This window comes from Muntiacus reevesi, chromosome 3 (assembly GCF_963930625.1).
Source record: "Muntiacus reevesi chromosome 3, mMunRee1.1, whole genome shotgun sequence".
NCBI classification, from domain to species: Eukaryota; Metazoa; Chordata; class Mammalia; order Artiodactyla; family Cervidae; genus Muntiacus; species Muntiacus reevesi.
In genome coordinates, this window is record NC_089251.1 from 55,604,119 (window position 1) to 55,627,618 (window position 23,500).

A 23,500-nucleotide genomic window follows, 5' to 3' on the forward strand; every position below is an offset into this window, starting at 1 on the left:
TTTGACTGTGTGGATCACAACAAACTGTGGAAAATTCTTAAAGAGATGGAATACCAGACCACCATACCTACCTCCTGAGAAATCTGTATGCAGGTCAAGAAACAACAGTTAGAACTGGACATGAAACAACAGACTGGTTCCAAATCAGGAAAGGAGTACATCAAGGCTGTATATTGTCACCCTGCTTATTTAACATATATGCAGAGTACATCATGAGAAACACTGGACTGGATGAAGCACAGCTGGAATCAAGATTGCTGGGAGAAATATCAATAACCTCAGATATGCAGATGACACCACACTTATGGCACAAAGTGAAGAACTTGAGCCTCTTGATGAAAGTGAAAGAGGAGAGTGAAAAGTTGGCTTAAAACTAAACATTCAGAAAACTAAGATCATGGCATCTGGTCCCATCACTTCATGGCAAATAGATGGGGAAATAAGGGAAACAGTGACAGACTCTATTTTGGGGGGCTCCAAAATCACTGCAGATGATGACTGCTGCCATGAAATTAAAAGATGCTTGCTCCTTGAAAGAAAAGTTATGACCAACCTAGATAGCACCTTAAAAAGCAGAGGCATTACTTTGCTGACAAAGGTCCATCTAGTCAAAGTTTTGGTTTTTCCAATAATCATGTATGGATGTGAGAGTTGGACTATAGAGAAAGCTGAGCACCGAAGAACTGATGCTTTTGAACTGTGGTGTTGGAGAAGACTCTTAAGAATCCCTTGGACAGCAAGGAGATTCAACCAGTCCATCCTAAAGGAGATCAGTCCAGAATATTCATTGGAAGGACTGATGCTGAAGCTGAAACTCCATTACTTTGGCCATCTGATGCGAAGAACTGACTCATTTGAAAAGACCCTGATGATGGAAAAGATTGAAGGTCGGAGGAGAAGGGGATGACAGAGGATGAGATGGTTGGATGGCATCACCAACTCGATGGACATGAGCTTGAGTAAACTCCAGGAGTTGGTGATGGACAGGGAAACCTGGCGTACTGCAGTCCATGAGGTCGCAAAGAGTCAGACACAACTGAGTGACTAAACTGAATTATAAACCTGAATAAAATAAAAATCCCTCAAGTTAATTTTTAAAAAACTGAAGCTTCCTCCACCCCAAACTATAGGTAACAATATAACCAAGGGCAAGAAATTAGAAGACTTCCTTGCTAATATCAGGAACAAGGCAAGGATATAATTTCTGTCTACTCCTCCTATTCAATGTGTAATGAAATCCTAGCTAGTACAATAAGAGAAGGAAATAAAAGGTATACAAATTTGGGATGAAACAAAGTGATATTTTCTGTTGATTCTTTGGGATGTATATCCAAAAAAATCACCAAGAACTCCAAGAACTAACAAGCAAATACAGAGGGGTCATAGGACATAAGGTTAATACACAAAAGTTAAGTGCTTTCAAATACACCAGTAATAAGTGGTCAGAAATTTTACTTTATTTATTTATTTATTTTGATCAGAAAAGTTTAAAAACATTTAGCAGAGCACCACAGAAAACAATACCCAAACACTTGGGTATAAATCTAACAATATGTATAGGATCTACCAGTAGAAACCTACAAAACAAAAATGAAAGAAAAAATATATAAATAAATGGAGAGATAGTCCATGTTCATGTATCAGAAGACTAAACATTAAGATATCAGTTCTTTCCAACTTCATTTGTAGATTCAATGTAATCTCAATCAAATCACCAGTCTATTTTGTAGATATCAACAAACTGATTTAAAAGTTTATATGGAAAGGCAAATTCCCTGGAATAGCCAAGATAAAAGTGAAGAGAAACAAAGCTGGAAGATGACCTATTACCCAATTTCAAGACTTAATATAAAGCTACAGTATTCGAGCTTCCCTGATGGCTCAACAGGTAAAGAATCGGCCTGCAATGCAGGAGACACAGGAGACGGAGGTTCAACCCCTGGATTAGGAAGATCCCCTGAAGAAGGAAATGGCAACTGACTCAGGTATTCTTGCATGAAAAATCCCAAGGATTGAGGAACCTGGGGGGCTATAGTACATTGGGCTGCAAAGAATAAGACACGACTGAGCAACTTGGCACAGTATTTGAGACAGAGCAGTTGTCTAAAGAATAGACACACAGATCAATGGAACAGAATAGACAGTCTAGAATTAGACCCACACAAATATACTCAACTGATCATATAACAAATAGATTTTTTTTTTTTATTACAATGGACAGTAACTAGTTTTGGAATGCCCTAAATTCAAATCTTCCCAATAATGCTGATTAAGCACAATCTCCATTTTATTAACACCCTAAAATGATAAATCCTACTTTGTTTATACTTGAAGTATATCTATAATTAGAAGCATTGAAGTATGAATTGGAACAATTCAATAACTATGTAAAAGGGGGCAGCTAACTGAACAACAATTTCACACAAGTACCAGAAACTCTTGCTTTCCCCAAATGTTAACAATAATCAGAAAAGTAGTTAAAGAATATATTTTCTAAATTTGGTCTTTGAGTCTCAGCTTAATTGTTACTTTGGGAAGCCTTCTGTGACCCCTAGGGCTAAGTTAAACCCGTCTGCAGTATAACTAGACAGAACCCTAACAGTTCAGTTCAGTCACTCAGTCGTGTCCAACTCCATGGACTGCAGCACACCAGGCCTCCCTGTCCATCACCAACTCCTGGAGTTTATGCAAACTCATGTCCATTGAGTCTCTTTTGTAATTATTATGTTAATTACATTAAACTAATATAATTATATATAACTAATATAGTGATATTAATGTGCATACATATTATAGACTGTACACTCCAGAAGGTCAAAGACCTTTTCTTATTCACTAACTCCTTGTGCAAAAGTCTGACACAGAGGAAATGCTCAATAGATACCTGTTGAATATAAGTGCATAAAACATGTGTTATCCACTCTCCGACATAAATCACAGCAAGATCTTCTATGACCCACCTCCCAGAATATTGGAAATAAAAGCAAAAATAAACAAATGGGACCTCATGAAACTTAAAAGCTTTTGTACAACAAAGGAAACTATAAGCAAGGTGAAAAGACAGCCCTCAGATTGGGAGAAGATAATAGTAAATGAAGCAACAGACAAAGGATTAATCTCAAAAATATACAAGCAACTCCTGCAGCTCAATTCCAAAAAAATAAATGACCCAATCAAAAAATGGGCCAAAGAACTAAACAGACATTTCTCCAAAGAAGACATACAGATGGCTAACAAACACATGAAAAGATGCTCCACATCACTCATTATCAGAGAAATGTAAATCAAAACCACAATGAGGTACCATTACACGCCAGTCAGGATGGCTGCTATCCAAAAGTCTACAAGCAATAAATGCTGGAGAGGGTGTGGAGAAAAGGGAACCTTCTTACACTGTTGGTGGGAATGCAAACTAGTACAGCCACTATGGAAAACAGTGTGGAGATTTCTTAAAAAACTGGAAATAGAACTACCATATGACCCAGCAATACCACTTCTGGGCATACACACTGAGGAATCCAGATCTGAAAGAGACTCGTGCACCCCAATGTTCATCGCAGCACTGTTTATAATAGCCAGGACATGGAAGCAACCTAGATGCCCATCAGCAGACGAATGGATAAGGAAGCTGTGGTACATATACACCATGGAATATTACTCAGCCGTTAAAAAGAATTCATTTGAATCAGTTCTAATGAGATGGATGAAACTGGAGCCCATTATACAGAGTGAGGTGAGCCAGAAAGATAAAGAACATTACAGCATACTAACACATATATATGGAATTTAGAAAGATGGTAACGATGGCCCTATATGCAGGGCAGAAGAAGAGACGTAGAAGTACAGAACAGACTTTTGAACTCTGAGGGAGAAGGTGAGGGTGGGATGTTTCGAAAGAACAGCATGTATATTATCTGTGGTGAAACAGACCACCAGCCCAGGTGGAATGCATGAGTCAAGTGCTCGGGCCTGGTGGGCTGGGAAGACCCAGAGGAATCGGGTGGAGAGGGAGGTGGGATGGGGGACCGGGAATACGTGTAACTCTATGGCTGATTCATATCAATGTATGACAAAACCCACTGAAAACAAACAAACAAACAAAAAAAACATGTGTTATCAAGACGGGCCAAAAAATCTCAGTCATCAAAAACACCAAAAAACTACAGAAACTTTATACATGTGTCTTTAAATGTCAGAGAAAAAGGTTCATTAAATCCATCAAAATTTTTTCATTAACTTACAAAATGGAAAGGGATTTTGTGAAAGAAAAACTTATGTAAAAGAAATGGGAATAATCAAGATCATCCAGCCACAACTCTGATCAGTAGTTTTCAATCTGACTGCACAGCTTGCACTAGTTTAAATAGTAATGAGAGTATTTTCCCAGAACCTTCTCATTTTATGAACGGCAAAACTAAGGCCAAACATTGAAGATAATAATCTTTACTAACATCAAAAATTCAGTTCTACAACAAGCATCTCAGAATACATACAAGCCACAAAATGTTCATTATATTATGCTATTCAGTTTGCAAAGTAATGTCATACTCTTACCTCACTTAAGCACTTAAGCACCCCAATTTTTATTTTACCAGGGAGTAAAGCTGAGTAAGTTGCTTGAGGGAACTAATATTTACTGTTCTAGTATCTACTCCAGTCTAGTATCTGCTCCAGTATTTTGGTCAGTTCAGTTCAGTTGCTCAGTCGTGTCCGACTCTTTGAGACCCTGTGGACTACAGCATGCCAGGCCTCCCTGTCCATCACCAACTCCCAGAGTTTACCCAAACTCAAGTCCATTGAGTCAGTGATGCCATCCAACCATCTCATCCTCTGTCATCCCCTAATCCTCCTGCCTTCAATCTTTCCCAGCATCAGGGTCTTTCACCTGATGTGAACAGCCGAGTCATTGGGAAAGTCCCTGATGCTGGGAAAGACTGAGGGCAGAAGAAGAGGGCATCAGAGGATGGGATGGCTAGATGGCATCACCGATGCAATGGATATGAACTCGGGCAAACTTCGGGAGATGGTGAGGGACAGGGAGGCCTGTGTAGTCCTTTGGGTTGCAAAGAGTGGGACACAACTCGGCAACTGAACAACAACACTGTTCTAGTGGCTATGATTATTGAAAACAATCAACAACAACACACACAGTATGTGCCAGCAACCTCCTGATGCACGACAATAGTTTAAAATATGCCTGCTAGGGCTGAACAGGATTCCCTGGTGGCACAAACTGTAAAGAATCTGCCTGCAATGCAGGAGATGTTCGATCCCTGGGAAGGGAAGACCTCCTGGAGAGAGGAAAAACAACCCACTCCGGTATTGCTGCCTGGAAAATCCCATAGATAAAGGAGTCTGGCTGGCTACAGTCCATGGGGTTACAAAGAGTCAGACACGACTGAGCAACTTTCACACACACACACACACACACACACACACACACACACACACACACACGGCTGAACAGGTGAGATCACCTATTAAATGAAAGATTTGGGGGTTTTTTCCTCCTTATGTTTAAGTATGTACTGGGTGCTGTAATACTTCTCAAACTTTAATATGCACACTTATCACAGGTGATCTTGTCAGAATTCAAATTATGGTTCAACAGGTGAGGCTTGAGATTTCTAACAAGGTGACAGGTGATGCTGTTGGTCTGTGTTATGCCAGATGTCTGAATCCCCGAGCGGGAAGAGAGAAGGCTTCCAAGACAATGCAACTCACAAAAAAAGGAAGTTTATTGCTGACTCGAGTCAGGGCTTACTGCCGCAACCAATGCAGTGGTGCAGGGTCAGAAAGCCCTGACTCGAGTCAGCAATAAACTTCCCTTTTTTGTGAGTTGCATTGTCTTGGAAGCCTTCTCTCTTCCCACTCGGGGATTCACACATCGGGCATAACATTTGGGGGCTCGTCCAGGATCCCTTGACAGGGGAAAGAGAACACTTTCAGGACAGAGGGAAAGGATAAATAATAGCACTAGTGCTCAGGCAGGACAGGAAAGTCCAGTGTAAATCCGAGGCCCTGCTGAGAAGCAGGAAGGTATCTGGCGCAGGAGAAAGCTTTCTATAAAGGGGGAAGCGGATTGGACGTTCCAGCCGGCACAAGACCGAGGCCAGCGAGCGCGCTAGAAGGCTGCCGGTTCTGTGGGAAGGCGAGTTCCTCTCCTGATCCCGAGTCTGGTGAACAGTGGACGCCATTCGGTAAGATAAACCTTGTACCGGAGGCAAGAGGATTCAGGGGGCCCGAAAACCCAGCGCTGTGTTGTCGGCCGACATATGTCTATCCATGTGTTTGTCTACGACCCTCCGTGTTTGTGTGTGTGCCGGCATTGTCTCTGGTTTCGTTCTCTTCTGGTACTTCGTTCTCTTCTCTCTCTTCTGACTTACTCTCCTTTCCTCTTCTTCTCTGATCTGCCCTCAACTCCTTTTCTTTTCGGGAGTTTCAGTGAACAGGCAAACGGCTGTGGAGGCAATTGATGAGTCCCGCCCAGGGCTACACTCTGGCGGGCTCTGAAGGCCCTACAGTAAGTGAGCCTCAGTAACGGGAGCCCGATCAGGTGAAACTCTCCTTCAACATCCCTAACTGAGGACGTCGCCTAAAATTCTTTGTGTGGGCACGGGTCAGGCACTTAAAGGCCATTAGGGCGCCTGCCACTTGAAGACTCCTGTGAGAGGATAAGGGGGTCACGGAACGGGCTAGAAACCTCTAGGGTGCCCGCCCCCAGCAAGAAAACTTCTGTGCAACGACGCAGGCACATGAACAGTTCCAAAAGCAAACCATAAGCCCAACCTCTTGGCCGCCACCACTCCTGGTAAGATTTTTTGGTGGTCGTTCTCAGTGACTTCTTCTCTCTCTCTCTCTTCCCTACCATTTATTCTTTGACCATGGGTCAGGGGGAATCTACCCCACTTTCTCTCATGATTGACCATTTTTCGGATGTCAGGGCCAGGGCCCATAACTTGTCTTTGCTAGTCAAGAAAAGTAAATTAATAACCTTTTGCTCTGCAGAGTGGCCCGCCTTCCGGGTTGGATGGCCTCTGGAAGGCACCTTTCAACCGTCCATCATACAGGCTGTGAAGAAGAAGATTATGGCTCCTGATCCCTGAGGCCATCCGGATCAGGTCCCCTTTGTCATGGTCTGGCAAGATCTAGTGGAAAATCCACCTAAGTGGTTAAAACCTTTCATTCACAAACTTCCTAGTTCTTCCAATTCACAGGTCCTGGTGATAGAGACTGCGCCCCCCCCCCCCACCCCGGAAGAAACTAAAAAGAAAGAGGACCCAAAACCAGTCCTTCAGGAATCATCTTATCCAAACCTGATAGATCTAGAAATGGAGATAAGGCCTCCGCCATGTGTGCCCCCCTTGCGATTCTCTCCGAGAAGAGAAGCTCCCACGGGTGAACCGAGAGGATTAAGAGGGTCAACGGGAACCGACCATGAGGGGGGACCAGCACTGGGGACCCAGGGGAGAACTAGGGGTGATAGGGATGGGCAAGACCCTGGGGACCCAGAGTTACCTTCATCCACTGTTCAGGCGTTCCCCATCCGAGTGGGACCAGCTAACCCGGATGAAGAGCGAACCTATCAGTACTGGCCCTTTTCCACGAGTGACCTGTACAATTGGAAAACCCAGAACCCTCCTTTCTCAGAGAAACCCCCAAGGCGTCATTGACCTCTTAGATTCCATTTTGTTCACTCACAACCCCACCTGGGACGACTGTCAGCAGCTGTTGCAGGTGCTCTTCACCACAGAAGAATGGGAGCGGATTCTGGCAGAGGCATGGAAACAGGTCCCGGGGGTCGACGGGAGACCAACCGCCCAGCCTCATCATCTCACGGCCTAACTGGGATTTTGAGCGAGCGGAAGGTAGGGAGCGTCTCCGAGTGTACCGCCAGACTCTAATGGCTGGCCTGCGGGCCGCAGCTAGAAAGCCGACAAATTTGGCAAAGGTAACTTTAGTAAGGCAAGAGCCCACTGAGAGCCCATCAGCCTTCCTAGAGAGACTGATGGAAGCCTTTAGGCAATATACACCTATGGACCCCCAGGCTGAGGAGTCACGCGCTGCAGTTCTGTTAGCGTTTGTAAATCAGGCAGCCCCAGATATCAGGAGGAAATTACAAAAGAGGGATTGGGAGAACAGACAATACAAGATTTACTGAAAGCAGCTGGAAAGGTATTTAATAGTAGAGAGACCCCAGAAGAAAGGGAAGAGCGAATTCGACGGGAGGAAAGGGAATTAGCTGAGAAGATCAGGAAGGAAGATAGGGAACATAGGGTGAAGGAAAACCGGAAGAACCAGAGAGAGCTAGCCCAGATTCTTTTTGTGGGGATGAAGCCTGGAACAGAATTGAGGGAGCCTCGAGACGCCCAGATGGGAGAAAAAGAGAGACCAAAAAGGCAGGCCCTAAAGAAAGATCAGTGCGCTTACTGCAAAGAACAGGGGCACTGGAAAAACGAGTGCCCTAAGAGGGACCCGAAGAGAGGAACAACCCAGAGAGAGAGAATCTCCCCTGGAACTCGAGTTCTATATGCGGGGGAAGACAGTGACTAGGGGAGTCAAAACTCGGCACCCCTCCCCGAGTCCTGGGTAACCATACATGTGGAGGGGAAACCCGTTGGCTTCATGGTAGATACTGGCGCCCAACACTCTGTTTTAAATAAAAAACTGGGACCAATGTCTAAGAAAACCAGCTTGGTGCAGGGAGCCACGGGGACAAAAAGATATTGTTGGACCACAGAACGGAAAGTAAATCTGGGGACCCACCAGTTGTCCCATTCGTTTTTGGTGATACCAGAATGCTCAGCCCCTCTACTTGGAAGAGACTTGTTGACTAAAGTTAATGCTCAGATCCATTTTGACCCTGGGGGAATGTCAGTCACGGATGGACTTGGACAGCCGATACATGTCTTATCCCTAACTTTAAGAGATGAATACAGACTTTTTGCACCTAAGCCCTCAGAGGTCATAGCACCAGATGTACAACCGTGGGTCCATAAATACCCATTGGCCTGAGCAGAAACAGCAGGAATGGGACTGGCCAAATGAGACATCCGGTCGTCATCGAGCTAAAGGCCGAGGCAATTCCTGTGAGGGTGAGATAGTACCCCATGAGCCAGGAAGCTCGGCGGGGGATCACTCCCCACATTCAACGGCTCATGGATGCCGGAATTTTCAAGCGGTGCCAATCCCCTTGGAACACCCCCTTACTGCCGGTGAAGAAGCCAGGGGGGACAGATTACAGACCTGTCCAAGACCTGCGAGAAGTCAACAAACGGGCGAGTGACATACACCCTACTGTCCCTAACCCGTATACCCTCCTGAGCAGTTTACTGCCTGAGTACACTTGGTACACCGTGTTGGACTTGAAAGATGCTTTTTTCAGCCTACCCCTGGCGGCCCAGAGCCAAGAGATATTTGCCTTTGAGTGGACTAAGGAGGAAGGCCAACTGGTAGTACAATTAACTTAGACCCGCCTCCCACAGGGGTTCAAGAACTCCCCTACCTTGTTTAATGAGGCTTTGAGTGAGGACCTCTATGAATATCGGACTCGCCACCCAGAGGTCATCCTGCTACAATATGTAGATGACCTTATGTTGGCTGGAACCACAGAGGAGGCATGCAGCCGTGCCACCGGGGACCTCTTACAGACTCTAGGCACCTTGGGGTATCGCGCTAGCACAAAGAAGGTGCAAATAGCCCAGCAAGAGGTCACCTATTTGGGGTATAAGATCAGGCAGGGGCAAAGGTGGCTAACTCTGGCCATGAAGGAAACAATATTGCAGACACCAGAGCCCAAGACCCCTCGCCAGGTGAGAGAGTTTCTGGGGACTGTTGGATATTGCAGACTGTGGATCATGGGGTTTGCTGAGAAGGCCCGGCCCTTGTATGAGGGAAGTAAAGAGACCCCAAACTGGACTTGAACTGAGCCAATGAAACAGGCTTTCCAGACACTCAGACGGGCCCTACTAGAAGCCCCAGCCCTTGCCCTGCCCAACCCAAATAAGCCATTCCAGCTGTTTGTAGATGAAAAGCAAGGAATAGGAAAGGGGGTCTTGACGCAACAATGGGGACCATGGATACGGCCGGTGGCATACCTTTTGAAGCGATTGGACCCGGTGGCCGCTGGGTGGCCCCCTTGCCTTCACATCATTGCAGCCACTGCCCTCCTCGTCCGCAACACTGACAAGTTGACGTATGGACAGCAACTCTTGGTTTACACCCCCCACGCCATAGAAGGGGTTTTAAAGCAGCCGCCGGGTAAGTGGATCTCCAATGCCCGTTTGACACATTACCAGGCCTTGCTGCTTGATGCCCCACAGGTGCGTTTTCAGACCCCTTGCTTCCTGAATCCGGCCACGCTCCTACCCAACCCAGAGAAAGACCGCCCTCTCCATGACTGCAGTGAGATACTGGCTGAGGCCCTGGCGGCTCAGAAAGACTTAACTGATGTACCCCTAAACAACAGTGAGCTAGTATGGTTCACCGATGGGAGCAGCTATGTAAAAGATGGGCAAAGGAAGGCAGGAGCCGCCATAGTTGATGATTCAAGACAGACGATATGGGCTGAGACACTTCCCCCAAACACTTCTGCGCAAAAAGCAGAATTGATGGCCCTAATACAGGCTCTGGAGCAAGCCAAAGGGAAGAGAGTCACCATTTTTACTGACAGCCGATATGCTTTCAAGGTCCAATATACCAAGAAAGGCGATTTCGGACAGCTGAGGGAAAGGAGGTCAAAAATTTGCCCAAGATTCGCAGGCTCCTGGAAGTTGTCCAACTGCCCCGGGCAGTAGCAACAGTACATGTCCCCGGTCACCAGAAAGAAGACCCTATGGCGCGGGGCAATCGTGCCGCTGATGCGGCCGCTCGAGAAGCGGCTAGCCGGGACTACGCCGCCCCCATATTAGCCGTGGGACTTCCACCTCCTGGTATGGGAACTCTGCCACCAGTTCCCGAATATTCCCTCCCTGATCTCGCCTGGATCAACGAGGATACCACCCTCCAGAAGGATGACCAAGATGGATGGTACCGAGACCAAAACAACAACCTGATATTGCCTGCCACCCTGGGTCGTCACCTGTGTCAACACCTGCACACAACTACACACCTGGGAGAGAAAAAGACCTTAACACTTCTCCAGACAGCCTGCCTGAGGTTCCCTCGACAAAATGCAACTGTACGAGAGATAATCCAGGCTTGCAAAGCGTGCCAGCTGATAAGGACAGGGAAAAAGCAGCACACGGGAACAAGGTACCAAGGGGAAGAGCCAGGGCAACACTGGGAGATAGATTTCACTGAGGTAAGGCCAGGCAAGTACAGGTATCGCTATCTGTTGGTTCTGGTAGATACCTTCTCGGGGTGGGTAGAAGCCTTCCCCACTAAGGGAGAGACAGCAATAGTGGTTGCTAAAAAGATCTTAGAGGAGATAGTGCCTAGGTATGGGCTGCCAGTGACTATGGGCTCTGATAACGGACCTGCCTTTGTGAGCCAGATTGTACAAGGGCTGGCCCAAGCTCTGGGGACAATGGAAGCTACATTGTGAATATAATCCCCAGAGCTCAGGACAGGTTGAGAGAATGAATCAGACCCTAAAAGAAACTTTGACAAAGTTGGCAATAGAGACTGGCGGGGACTGGGTGACCCTCCTTCCCTTCGCACTCTTTCGGGCATGTAACACCCCTTATAAGCTGAATCTTACCCCTTTTGAGATTCTGTATGGAAGACCCCCTCCTGTGTGTCCTATTTTTGAGGGAAAATGCCTGCCATCCCCTACTTTGGGACAATTCCAGCAAACTCTGATGGCATTAAGTAAGGTGCATAACCATATTTGGAAATTGATTCGAGAGATACCCGAGGGTCAAAGTAAGGGGGCCATTCCCTCACATAATATTGGCCCAGGTGATTGGGTTTGGGTAAAACGGCACCAATCTAAAGTATTAGAACCTAGATGGAAAGGCCCTTATGTTGTTCTCCTTACCACTCCTACCGCTGTTAAGGTCGACGGGATTGGACCCTGGGTTCACTGCAATCACATGCGGCAAGCCACTCCGGAAGAACAGGAAAAAGCACGAGCAGAATGGAAGGCGAGTCCTCACCCGTCAAATCCTGAAGCTGAAACTCGTCTGACGGGAGGCCTCCTAATTCTCCTGCTGATGGCAGCTTTCATCGACCCAGGAGCGACCAGCCACAACCCCCATCATCCGGTTAACATGACTTGGGTGGTCTACAACCCTGAGACCAGAGGACTACTTAATTCGAGTTCCAACATAGCCCCCAAAGGGACATGGTGGCCTGAACTGACCTTTGATTTATGCGTCCTGGCAGCCGACATTAACGGCTTCCACGGTCCCCGGCCAACTGAGTGACTTCATCGGGAGCCCTCAGTTTGAAACACTCGGCCTTTTTGACTGGGCCTTCCAGGGAGACACACCATGCACAAACCCAACACCCGTATATGTCTGTCCAGGGGGAAGAAGAGATCGGAACCAAACTGCAAAATGTGGGGTAGTTGATTCTTTTTATTGCGCTGCTTGGGGATGTGAAACTACAGGAACGGTCCATTGGCTCACCAATCCCATCAAAGACCTCATTCAGGTAAAACTACCCCAAGGTTTCCCACCATGTAAGATGTTGTCATCTAAACCTGGACAATGTTTTCCATTACAGATTAAGTTCACTGACGAGGGAAAAAGGTTTACCAGGTGGGACGAAGGCAGAGCCTGGGGTCTACATCTTTATCAGACTGGATTCGATAATGGATTCCAGTTTGAGCTCAAATTACAGCTGGGACCACTCTATTTGGCCCCCAAGGTAGCTTTGGGACCAAACCAGGTGACTACCCCAAAACCTCCCAAGATTTCTGTGTCCTAGTCCATCTAATCCCCCGGCTGAACTATTACTCAGAAGAAGGCTTGCAGCCAAAGTTAGAGACACAGGTCAGTATAAGGTAAAAAGAGAACCCGTCACTGCCCTAACTTTAACTGTCCTGTTGGGATCGGGGGCTATAGGAACTGGAAGTGGAATTGCAGCCTTAACGCTCCAAGATAAACAGTATAACCAGCTAACGGCTGCAATAGATGAAGATACTGAACAACTCAAAAAATCCATTTCCCATCTCCAAGAATCCTTAAGTTCTCTGGCTGAGGTAGTGTTACAAAATAGAAGGGGTTTAAATCTGCTGTTCTTACAACAAGGGGGACTATGTGCAGCCCTAGGAGAAGAATGCTGTTTTTATATTGACCATTCAAGAGTAGTACAGAAATCTCTTCAAAAAGTTAGAGAAGGCCTAAGCAGGCAAAAACAAGAGAAAATGAACAATCATGGTTTGAGTCTTGGTTTCAATGCTCCTCCTGGCTGACCACCTTAGTTTCCACCCTCCTGGGTCCACTTATAGTACTGTTATTGACACTAACATTTGGCCCTTGTATTTTAAACCGGCTAATGTCTTTTATTAAAGAATGTCTAAATACCATTCAGATTATGGTATTGAGGCAACAATATCAGATGGTAGCCCAGGATGAAGAGAAAGATTCCTCTACAGAAACAACAAGACAGGGGGGAATGTGAGGCTGCGCCATGACAGGCAGCCTAGATTAGGAGTAGGCCTGGTTTTCCAGGGTAACATGATTATCAGGCCACCTGGAGCCAGCCAATCAACATGCGCCTAGCAAGAAAAAGAGAACCTATCAGGGGAAAGCTGAAAAGCCCATGAACGTCCAAGTTTGAAAAAAAGTCCGCCAAGGTTTGGGCCAATAAGATTACTTTGCAAATATGTAACCAATACGCTTAAGCCAGCTACCAACTGCTTATGCACACCCTATAAATTTGGGGAACAGCTTGGGCTCAGCGCTTTCTGACCCTGCACCACTGCGTTGGTTGCAGCAGTAAGCCCTGACTCGAGTCAGCAATAAACTTCCCTTTATTGTGAGTTGCATTGTCTTGGAAGCCGTCTCTCTTCCCGCTCGGGGATTTGGACATCGGGCATAACACTCTGCACTTTGAAAGTAAGGTAGAAAAACTGTCTCCAATCTTTCTGGCACCAGGGACCATTTTTGTGGGAGACAAAATTTTCCACTGAAGGAGGATGGGGATGGTTTCAGAACAACTGAAGCGCAATACAAGTATTGTGCATTTAATTTCTATTATTATTACATCAGCTCCACCTCAGATCAAGCATTAAATTCCAGAGGTTGGGGACCCTTGATGTAGAATATACAAAGAATTTACTCTGGGAGTTCCTGGTGGTCCAGTGATTAGGGTTCCGGATTTCACTGCCACAGACTTGGTTTGATCCCTGGTCAGAGAACTGAGATCCCACAAGCTGCCCGGGGCGGCCAAAAACAAACATATTTACCAAAACTAGCACTACTAGCTGGGAGAAGGAAATGGCAATCCACTCCACTGTTCTTGCCTAGAGAATCCCGTGGACAGAGGAGCCTGGTGGGCTGCTGTCCATGGGGTCGCACAGAGTCGAACACGACTGAAGCGACTTAGCATGCATGCATGCATTGGAGAAGTAAATGGCAACTCACTCCAGTATTCTTGCCTGGAAAATCCCAGGGAGAGAGGAGCCTGGTGGGCTGCCGTCTACGGCGTCGCACAGAGTCGGACACGACTGAAGCGACTTAGCAGCGGCAGCGTTACTAGCTAATAAAACTTAACGTCCTTCCGTCTTCCATGACTCTGAAGTGATACTACTGTCATTCCTACTCAACACACAAGACTAAGGCACACAGAAATGAACTTTCCCTAGATCACAAAGGTGATTATGTGCGGAACCAGGATACGAACTTAGGCTCCAGACTCGGCAGAGCACTCTTAACCGCTCCACTGTACCGGGAGATGATGGAAGTTGACAGGGAGATTCAGAATTCTACACCAGATGTAGTTACTAGCAGGGGTCCCTGCTATCACTGTGCGTCTGGTTGTCAATGCTGAAGGACAGAGGAAAGAGACCCTGAGTCTCCCTCTCAATAAGGCGCGGCTGTGGGGAAGGAACAGACAGGTGCCTGAACCTTCCCGACTTCGGGATGGTCTCCTAACGAAGATGCTAGGGACCCTGCCGGTCCGCCCGCCCTCCGCAGGCGGCCGGGAGGGGGAGGGGCCTGCGCCAGCGAAAGATTCCGCGCGGGACGTACCAACGCGCGCCGGGGCAGGGGTTCCAGAGGCCGCGCCAGCGCTGCTGCCTCTGCGCCCCTAGCCGAGACCGCGGAACCCCTTCACCCGGCCCTCGGCCCCCTTGTGGAAATGGGAGTCCGGGGTTCTCTTTCCCCACAGCCACTTCCTTAAAGACTTCCTCCGGCCCCTCGATCGAGTGGGAGGCCCCGGAAATGGGGGCCGAGCGGCACCTGGCCAACCGCGGGGGAAGAGCGTCCAGTCGTTTACCAACTCCACCGCACCCCCACGCAAACGCACCCACTCCGGTGCCGCCGCCGCTGCCCTTACCAGCTCTTTGGGCGGCTTCTCCTGGGTTTTTCCAAACAGCCCCATGGCGAACTGAACTCGTCTCGCCCCTGCCGGCTTTCCGTTCCCCGCGCCGTGGCAGGTCACGGGCAGCCGCCTGGGCGGGGCCGCTGAGAGGCAAGGAGTCTGGGCGCCAGGAGCTGGGAGCGGCCGCGGGGAGCCTGGTGCGCATGCGCCGAACTCTTGCGCAGACTCAGCGCGGAGTTTTTGTCAGAAAGGTTGACGCATTCGCGCACTTTCGGGGAGGGGACTTGTGGATCCAGGTAAGGAGCTAGGTGTTTTTCTGAGGCGTGGAGGCGATTCCTCCGGAGGATGCGAACTTTCTGACTGCACCCCGTGATTACAGCTGCGCCTGCTCACCTAAATTTGTATGTTGTTGCCCCGGAAGTCTGTTGTTTTTCAGTCGCTCAGTCGTGTCTGACTCTCTGCGACCCCAGGGACTGCAGTAGGGCAGGCTTCCCTGTCCTTCATCTCTCGGTCTTTGCTCAAACTCATGTCTATTGAGTGGGGTGATGCCGTCCAACCATCTCATCCACTGTCATCCGTTTCTCCTGCCCGCTGTCTTTCCCAACATCAGGGTCTTTTCCAAAGAGTCGGATCTTTACATCAGGTGGCGAAAGGATTTGAGCTTCACCTTCAGTCCTTCCGGTGAATATTCAGGGTTGATTTCCTTTAGGATTGACTGGTTTGATCTCCTTACTGTCCGGAAGTCTGTATCTCCGCCCAAACAAGATACTTTTATAACCACTTTCCTAAGATCGTAAGCACCTCACATGCAGTGAGCCAGAAATGACCGCTTCCTCCCGCCAGAGCTGTTCCTCCCCTCTGTTGTGTCCACCATGGCCTAGTCACTAAAACCGGGGCATCATTCTTTCTCCCCTCTCCTTCCAAGTCCCAACAGTTGTAACTTTTCAATTTTTTAAGGAACTCCAGCCCTCCCCTGTGTGATCCTGCAGTCTGCATAGAACATGGGGATGCTAAGTCACTTCAGTAATGACTCTTTGCGAACCTATGGGCCATAGCCTGCCAGGCTCCTCTGTCTGTGGGAATCTCCAGGCAAGAATACTGGAGTTGGTTGCCATGCCCTCCTCCAGGGGAATCTTCCTGACTAAGGGATCAAATTCGGGTCTCTTATGTCTCCTGCGTTGGCAGGCAGATTCTTTAACACTAGCACTACCTGGGAAGCCCACATAGACCATAACCTTAATCAAATTCTCAAAGGACTCTGTGACTAGAAAGAAGCAGTTGCATTTTAGCTGGGCAATCTCTGAATCTACACTGGTGAGCTGCTGGTTGTTCTCATTACCTTGTCTCATGATGGTGAAGAATCCACTTACAACCTCAACCCCATACTCCCATCTCTGGTGGGACTGTAAAATGGTACAACCATTCTGAAAATATTTTGGCAGGTTCTTTAACTGATAAACATGTATCTACCTCATGCCATTCCACTGCTAGTTATTTATCCAAGAGGAGGAAAAGCACATGTGATTACAAAGACTTGTACTGGCATCCTTATTTGTATTTGCTGAGAAATGGAAATAATCCAAAGGTCCATCAACAAGTAAATGCATAAACCAGTTGTGGTAGATAATAAAAACAGAACAAACTTGATACCTGCATCAACATGGATGAATCTCAAAATAGTTATGCTGAGTGAAAGAAGCCAGGAAATAAAGTACATTCTGTATGATTTCACTTCTATAACATTCTAGAAAATGCAAACTCTAGTGATAGTAGATCAGTGGTTGCTAGGAGATGGGTTGTTTTTGAAAGAGGCAAGAAGGAGAGATTGCAAAGGGACATAAAGAATATTTGGGGAGGTGATGGACATTATCTTGCTTGTGGCAACAGTATCACAGATATATGCTGTGTCAAAAATTGGACACTTCAACATGGAAGCAGCCTAAATGTCCATTAACAGACAAATGGATAAAGAAGATGTTGTAGATATGGATAATACAATGGAGTATTACTGAGCCATAAAAAAGAATGAAATAATGCCATTTGTAGCAACATGGATGGACCTAGAGATTATTATACTAAGTGAAGTAAGTCAAACAGAGGAGGCCAAATATCATACAATATCACTTATGTGATGAATCTAAAAAACAATCAAATGAACTTGTTTGTAAAATAAATAGACTCACAGACAGAAAACAAACTCATGTTTCCCAAAATGGAAAGGAGGTGGGGCAAGAGATACAGACTGCTATATATAAAACAACAAGGACCTACTGTATAGGGGAACTATATTCAATATATTGTAATAACCAAAAATGGAAAAGAATCTGAAAAAGATATATAACTGAATCACTTTCTGTACACCTGAAACTCACACACTGTGAATCAACTATACTTCAATAAAAATAGACACTTTAATTTGTACACTTTACATAAACATACTTCAATAATGTTCTTTAAAATAGCAGTACATGTTCATTGTAAAAAGTAAAATTTTCACACTCATTTTCTCAGGGAAAAAGTTGTCAAATTATCTATAGTTATTTAAATAATTGCTGTGAATTCTTTGTGGCCTTTACTTTGGAGAATATATTTTTAATGTAGTTTTACTTATTTGGGATCATATTCTATATATTGTTTTGCAGTCTTCTTTTTAAAAAATTTTGCATAGATTTTCATTGATGTTAATATCTAGAGCTAAGGGATTCCAAAGCAGGAATGTACCATTATTTATTTAACCATTTCCCTATCGTAAAATACAATGTGGTTTCCAATTTTCCTCTTTAACAATAGACACAGTTTAAAGTACAAGTTTTAAAGTACTAACTATATACTCTGTATAGGTTGCACAGTTTGAACTACCAACAGTGTACGAGAGCTCTCTTTTCCCTAAATGCTTGCTGACAATGAATATTATTAATCAATTACATGTTTGCCAATTCAAGGGTATATTGTTTAAATTTTCATTTCTGATTACTAGTCTAGATGAGCATCTTTTTGTATATTTCTTGGCTATTTGAATCTTTTTTGTGAATTGCCTCTTTGTATCCTTTGCCCATTTTCCTTTGAATTGTCTCCCTTCCTTTTTTTGTTTTTTATTTTTTTAATATGATGGAGCTCTCTGAAGATAAGAAATCTGTGGAAGTGTTTGGAAGTCTCCTTCACCATACCCCTCTTCTGTTTTTTTTTTTTTTTTTTGAGCATGAACTATAAAGCAGCAATTTTTCAGGCAGAGGGACACTGGACTTCGAGTTAGTGAATGATATTTATCAAATACCTACTATATATTAAGCACTCTATAGGCTCTAAGAAAACAACAATGAATGAAAAGAACCTCATACAATCCGATGAGAAGGACAAGTACTAAACAATGGTGATAAATAAAATCGAGTGAATTACCACAAATGTGTAAAATGCTGACTACAGGAAGCACATGGTGAATAGTGACTCTTCTCTGAGCCTATTTTGCTTTATTGTGCCTCACAGATACTGCTTTTTTTTTTTTTAAACAAGCTAGTTTGTGGCAACCTTGCATCACCAAGTCTCTTGGCACCATTTTTCCAATGACATTTGCTCACATTATGTTTCTGTGTCACATTTTGGTAATTCTAGCAACATTTCAAACTTCTTCGCTGTTACTATATTTGTTATGGTGGTCTGTGATCAGTGACCTTTGATGTTACTATTGCAAGCCTCAGATGATGGTTAGCCTTTTCTTAGCAATAAAGTATTTTTTATATGTACGTTTTTTAGACATAATGCCATTGCATACTTAATGGACTACAGTGTAGTGTAAACATAACTTTTATATGCACTGGGAAACCAAAAAATTCACATGACAAGCTTTCTTGCATTATTCGCTTTATCGAGGTGGTCTGGAATCAACTCACAGTAACTCCAAGGTATGCCTGTATAAGCTGAGCCCTGAAGGATGAGCAAGCAGAAAGATGAAGAGCTTCCAGTGCAAAAGAAACAGCATGTGCCTAGAGCCTTCCCAGTTACTGGATGGGGCTTTGGGGTCACAAGCATTTCATTTACTAAATGCACTTGTCTAAAATTAGTCATCGACTCTCCACTCCCAATGCAAGGGGCCTGGGTTTGATCCCTGCTCAGGAAACTAGATCCTACATGCCGCATCTAGGAGTTCATGTGCTGCAAGTGAAGACTCCACATGCCACAACCAACACCCAACAGAGCCAAACAAACAAAAGTAAATAAAAATAAAGTTGGTCATCAAGGCCAGAGAGGTCAGAGTGTGCAGGATGTTTGATTTGGCATGTGGCATCCTATGGAAATTCGCCACCCACAGCTACTGACAGAGGCTGAAAAATACATCAGTGCGGTTGCTCCTCGGTGACTGGAAGGGCACTGTGCACCCTCCACACATTTTCCAGGCTCCCCTCTTACAGCAGCATATACTCTCTATTTGTCTCCTGAGACTGCCGTGGCATTGGACAACCCTGTTAGCTCAGATGGTAAAGAATCTGCCTGCAATGCAGAAAACCTGGGTTTGATCCCTAGGTTGGGAAGGTTTCCTGGAGAAGGGAATGGCTACCCCTTCAAGTATTCTTGCTGGAGAATTCTATGGACAGACCGTGGAGTCACAAAGAGCTGGACATGACTGAATGACTAACACTTGAAACAACGCTGTGGCTGTGGCTGTAATTTATCCTTCCTACACGGGCCTCAGGAAGCTTGCACCGGATCCTCCCACCTGCTGAGACTGACATCTGAGGGGGTGGGAAGAACTAAGTGAGCAGGCATTCTGGTTCTTTGCTCCTGCCAAGCACCACAAGTGTTTAACTGGATTGCACTCCCTTCCATATGTTCACACAGACATTTATTCACACACATTTTTAAGGTTTTATATGCACTCTCCTCCTGATCCCTGAAAAATATTATGAACAGATGCACATCCTTGTTCTGAAATATGTCTCAATGCCCAGTGCTTTAAAATTTCCCTAAATTTGAAATGACAAATAGAAAGTACTGTTTTTCCTCCTTCCCCCAGTTTGTCCTTGCTTATTTCAGTAAGATTTCCTACCTTAGAGAGCTTTCTGGCTTACAACTGTTTCTCATACACCAGGTAGACAGTTTAATGAAATGCTTTGAGCAAGAAAGTCACAATCCAATTCCTAGGAGGAACATTGACCTCATAAAAACAAGATATACCTTGTTTTATACAACAGATGGACTCTGAAAATTTTAGCTATAAACTGACCTTTGGGAAATTGAATTCCCTCCCATACATTATATAATAATTTTGGAGTGGATTTCTTAATTTCTGACTAACCTCCAGTGTGAGGGACTCCTGATCATAGTTTATGACTTGAGATAAGGCAAAGAGAAACCTTGAATCATCTCCTGCCCATTTCCAACCTTCCTCCACCAACCTTACAATGACTCTAGTATTAAGACTTCTATTTTCGGGCTTCCCTCAAGCTCAGACAGTGAAGAATCTGCCTGCAATACAGGAGACCTGGGTTCGATCCCTGGGTTCAGAAGATCCCCTGAAGTAGGAAATAGCAACCCATTCTAGTATATGCCTGGAGAATCTCCCATGGACACAAGAGCCTGGCGGACTACAGTCCATGAGGTCACATAGAGTTGGACACAACTGTGCAACTTTCATTAGATTCTACAAGGCTACTTTAACAAAGTATGACAAATCAGGTGGTTTAAAACAACAGAAATTTATTCTTTCACAGTTCTGGAGCCAGAAATCCAAAAGCAAGGTGTTAGTAGGGCCATTCAATAGCGCCATGCTCCATCTGAGACTCTGGGGAGGATCATTCCTTGCCCTTTTCCAGGTTCTGGTGATGGCCGTCAATCACTGGCTTTCCTTGACTTGTCACTGCATCACTCCAGTCTCTGCCTCCGTTGCTATGTAGTGTTTGTATTAGTAAGCTTGGGGTGCCAAAACAAAATACCAAAGACTGGGTGGCTCAAACAACAGAAATTTATTTTCTAGTAGTTCTGGTGGCTGAAAGTCTCAAGATAAGTGCCAGCCTGGGGAGAGCTCTCTTCCTGGCTTGGCCTTCTCATTAGGACCTCACATGGTAGAGACATAGCCTTCTCTTATAAGAGTACTAATAACTATAGCCTTCTCTTATAAGAGTACTAGTCTGTCATGAGATCCCCACCTCAAGGCCTCATCTAAACCTAATCATCTCCCAAAGGACCCATCTCCAAATACCATCACACAGGGGGTTAGGGCTCCAATGTATAATGGATTTGGGGAGGACACAATCCAGTCCACAGGGATTTTCTCCTCTCTGTAAGCACACCAGTCCTACTGTATGAAGGGTTCACCCTAATCCAGCATGACCTCATCTTAACTATATCTGCAATGACCCTATTTCTAAATAAGGTCACATTCTGAGGTACTGGGGGTTTAGAACATCAACATATCTTTTGAAGGGGCACAATTCAACCTCCAACAATCCTCATGTATGTATACACATGGGTCCTACACTTTAAAGAAGAAAGAAGGTGATACAGCGTGGAGGCAAACCAGTTAGCTGAATTCTTTAAACAACAACAGTAAACTTCTATCCTCTGTCGTGCCCTGAAGTAGGGGTAGTTCCCACTTGAGAGGGGTAAGTACATATCTGATGACTGGCTCTGGCTTGAAGCAAGTACCATCTCTGGGAAATCACAGTAATCACTGCAGCCACCCTGTATTGCCCTCTACAGCACCATTTCTACCACCAAAGCTCCTCTCATGGGAGACTACATGCCTTTTCTTATTTCTCCACAGCATAGCAGGGACAAAGCCTGAACTTAAAAGAAATCAAATGACAAGAAACTGTACTTATACTCTGTAATAACCTGTATGGGAAAAGAATCTTAAAAAGAGTGGATATATGTATACTTTGGCCACCTGATGCAAAGAACTGACTCATTGGAAAAGACCCTGATTCTGGGAAAGATTGAAGACAGGATGAGAAGGGGATGACAGAGGATGAGATGGTTGGATGGCATCACCGACTCTACAGACATGAGTTTGAGCAAGTCCCAGGAGTTGGTGATGAACAGGGAAGCCTGGTGTACTGCAGTCCATGGGGTCGCAAAGAGTTGGACACGACAGAATGACTGAACTGATACGTACATGTATAACACACTCACTTTTATAGCAGGAAACAGCATTGTAAATCAACTATATTCCAATAAAAAACTAAAAATCAAACTAAAAACAAAGCAGATCAAAAATATAACTGGACAAGTTCTATTTTAAACCATAAGAAAAGTCAAACTGAATTTTTAAGCAATACTTTACTAAAGTCTCCAAGAAACAGTATCAGAATTGAGAAGTGTGAGCATGTAGCTCACACATTCAACGTTTTGGGGACTGGAAATTCTGAAAAACTCACTGCAAACCACATAGTTTTAATAACATACAGCCACACTATTTTATGTGCATGGTTGGTCTCACAGAAAAGTAAGGGAAATCAGTAATATCTGCCAATAACAGAAACCAAGAACCCTGTTTGTATACTACAAAAGGAATATGACACACAGTAAAATGTTGAAATAAGTGTATGTCCTGGTGTATTTGTACATATGTGTAAACCTACAGAATCACTATATAGATTAATATTTAAAACGTTTCCAAATCTTAGAAGGCTCCATCATCCCTGTTTCTAGTCAACATCCCCAAAAGAGAACCATTAGTCTGATTTCTATCTCTATAGATTTAGTTTCAGCTCTTCTTGAACTTTATGTAAATGGAATCTAATAGTATGCTTGATTTTAGTGATTGGTTAGAGGAACAGAAGACAAGGCCTTTGGCAGGATAAAATGGTGAAGCAAAATTAAGGACCCCCCCCCCCCACTCCAAGCTAGAAGCCATGATGACCTCATCCTCAGTGAAAGAATAGGCTAGGAAAAAAGTCTGTTTGCTTGCAAAGGCAGCCAAGAAGGAAAAGTTTTAGGCCACAACTCTGAAGGAAAAATAAAAATAGAAGACTTACTTAAGAAAGCATCATTATAAATATGCCCTTATGTGGATTTAAAGCCATACTATATTCTCACAGTGTTGGAAATCCCAAGCCTAGATATTAATTTAAAC

At 45.0% G+C, this 23,500-nt stretch overlaps 1 protein-coding gene across 2 annotated transcripts in view; it reads right to left on the bottom strand.

Annotated features, from left to right (window-relative positions):
- LOC136164338 (charged multivesicular body protein 3) overlaps positions 1-23,500 on the bottom strand; it is a 100,450-nt gene that overhangs the window by 42,786 nt on the left and 34,164 nt on the right. The window contains exon 1 of one of the 2 annotated variants that reach the window (XM_065929159.1): positions 15,448-15,623. The exons of the other annotated variant lie outside the window; for it this stretch is intronic. Within the exon in view, the coding sequence (XP_065785231.1) occupies positions 15,448-15,492 (45 nt within the window). The 5' untranslated portion in view covers positions 15,493-15,623. Of the gene's footprint in view, positions 1-15,447; positions 15,624-23,500 lie in introns of those variants that run through there. 2 annotated transcript variants of the gene reach the window in all.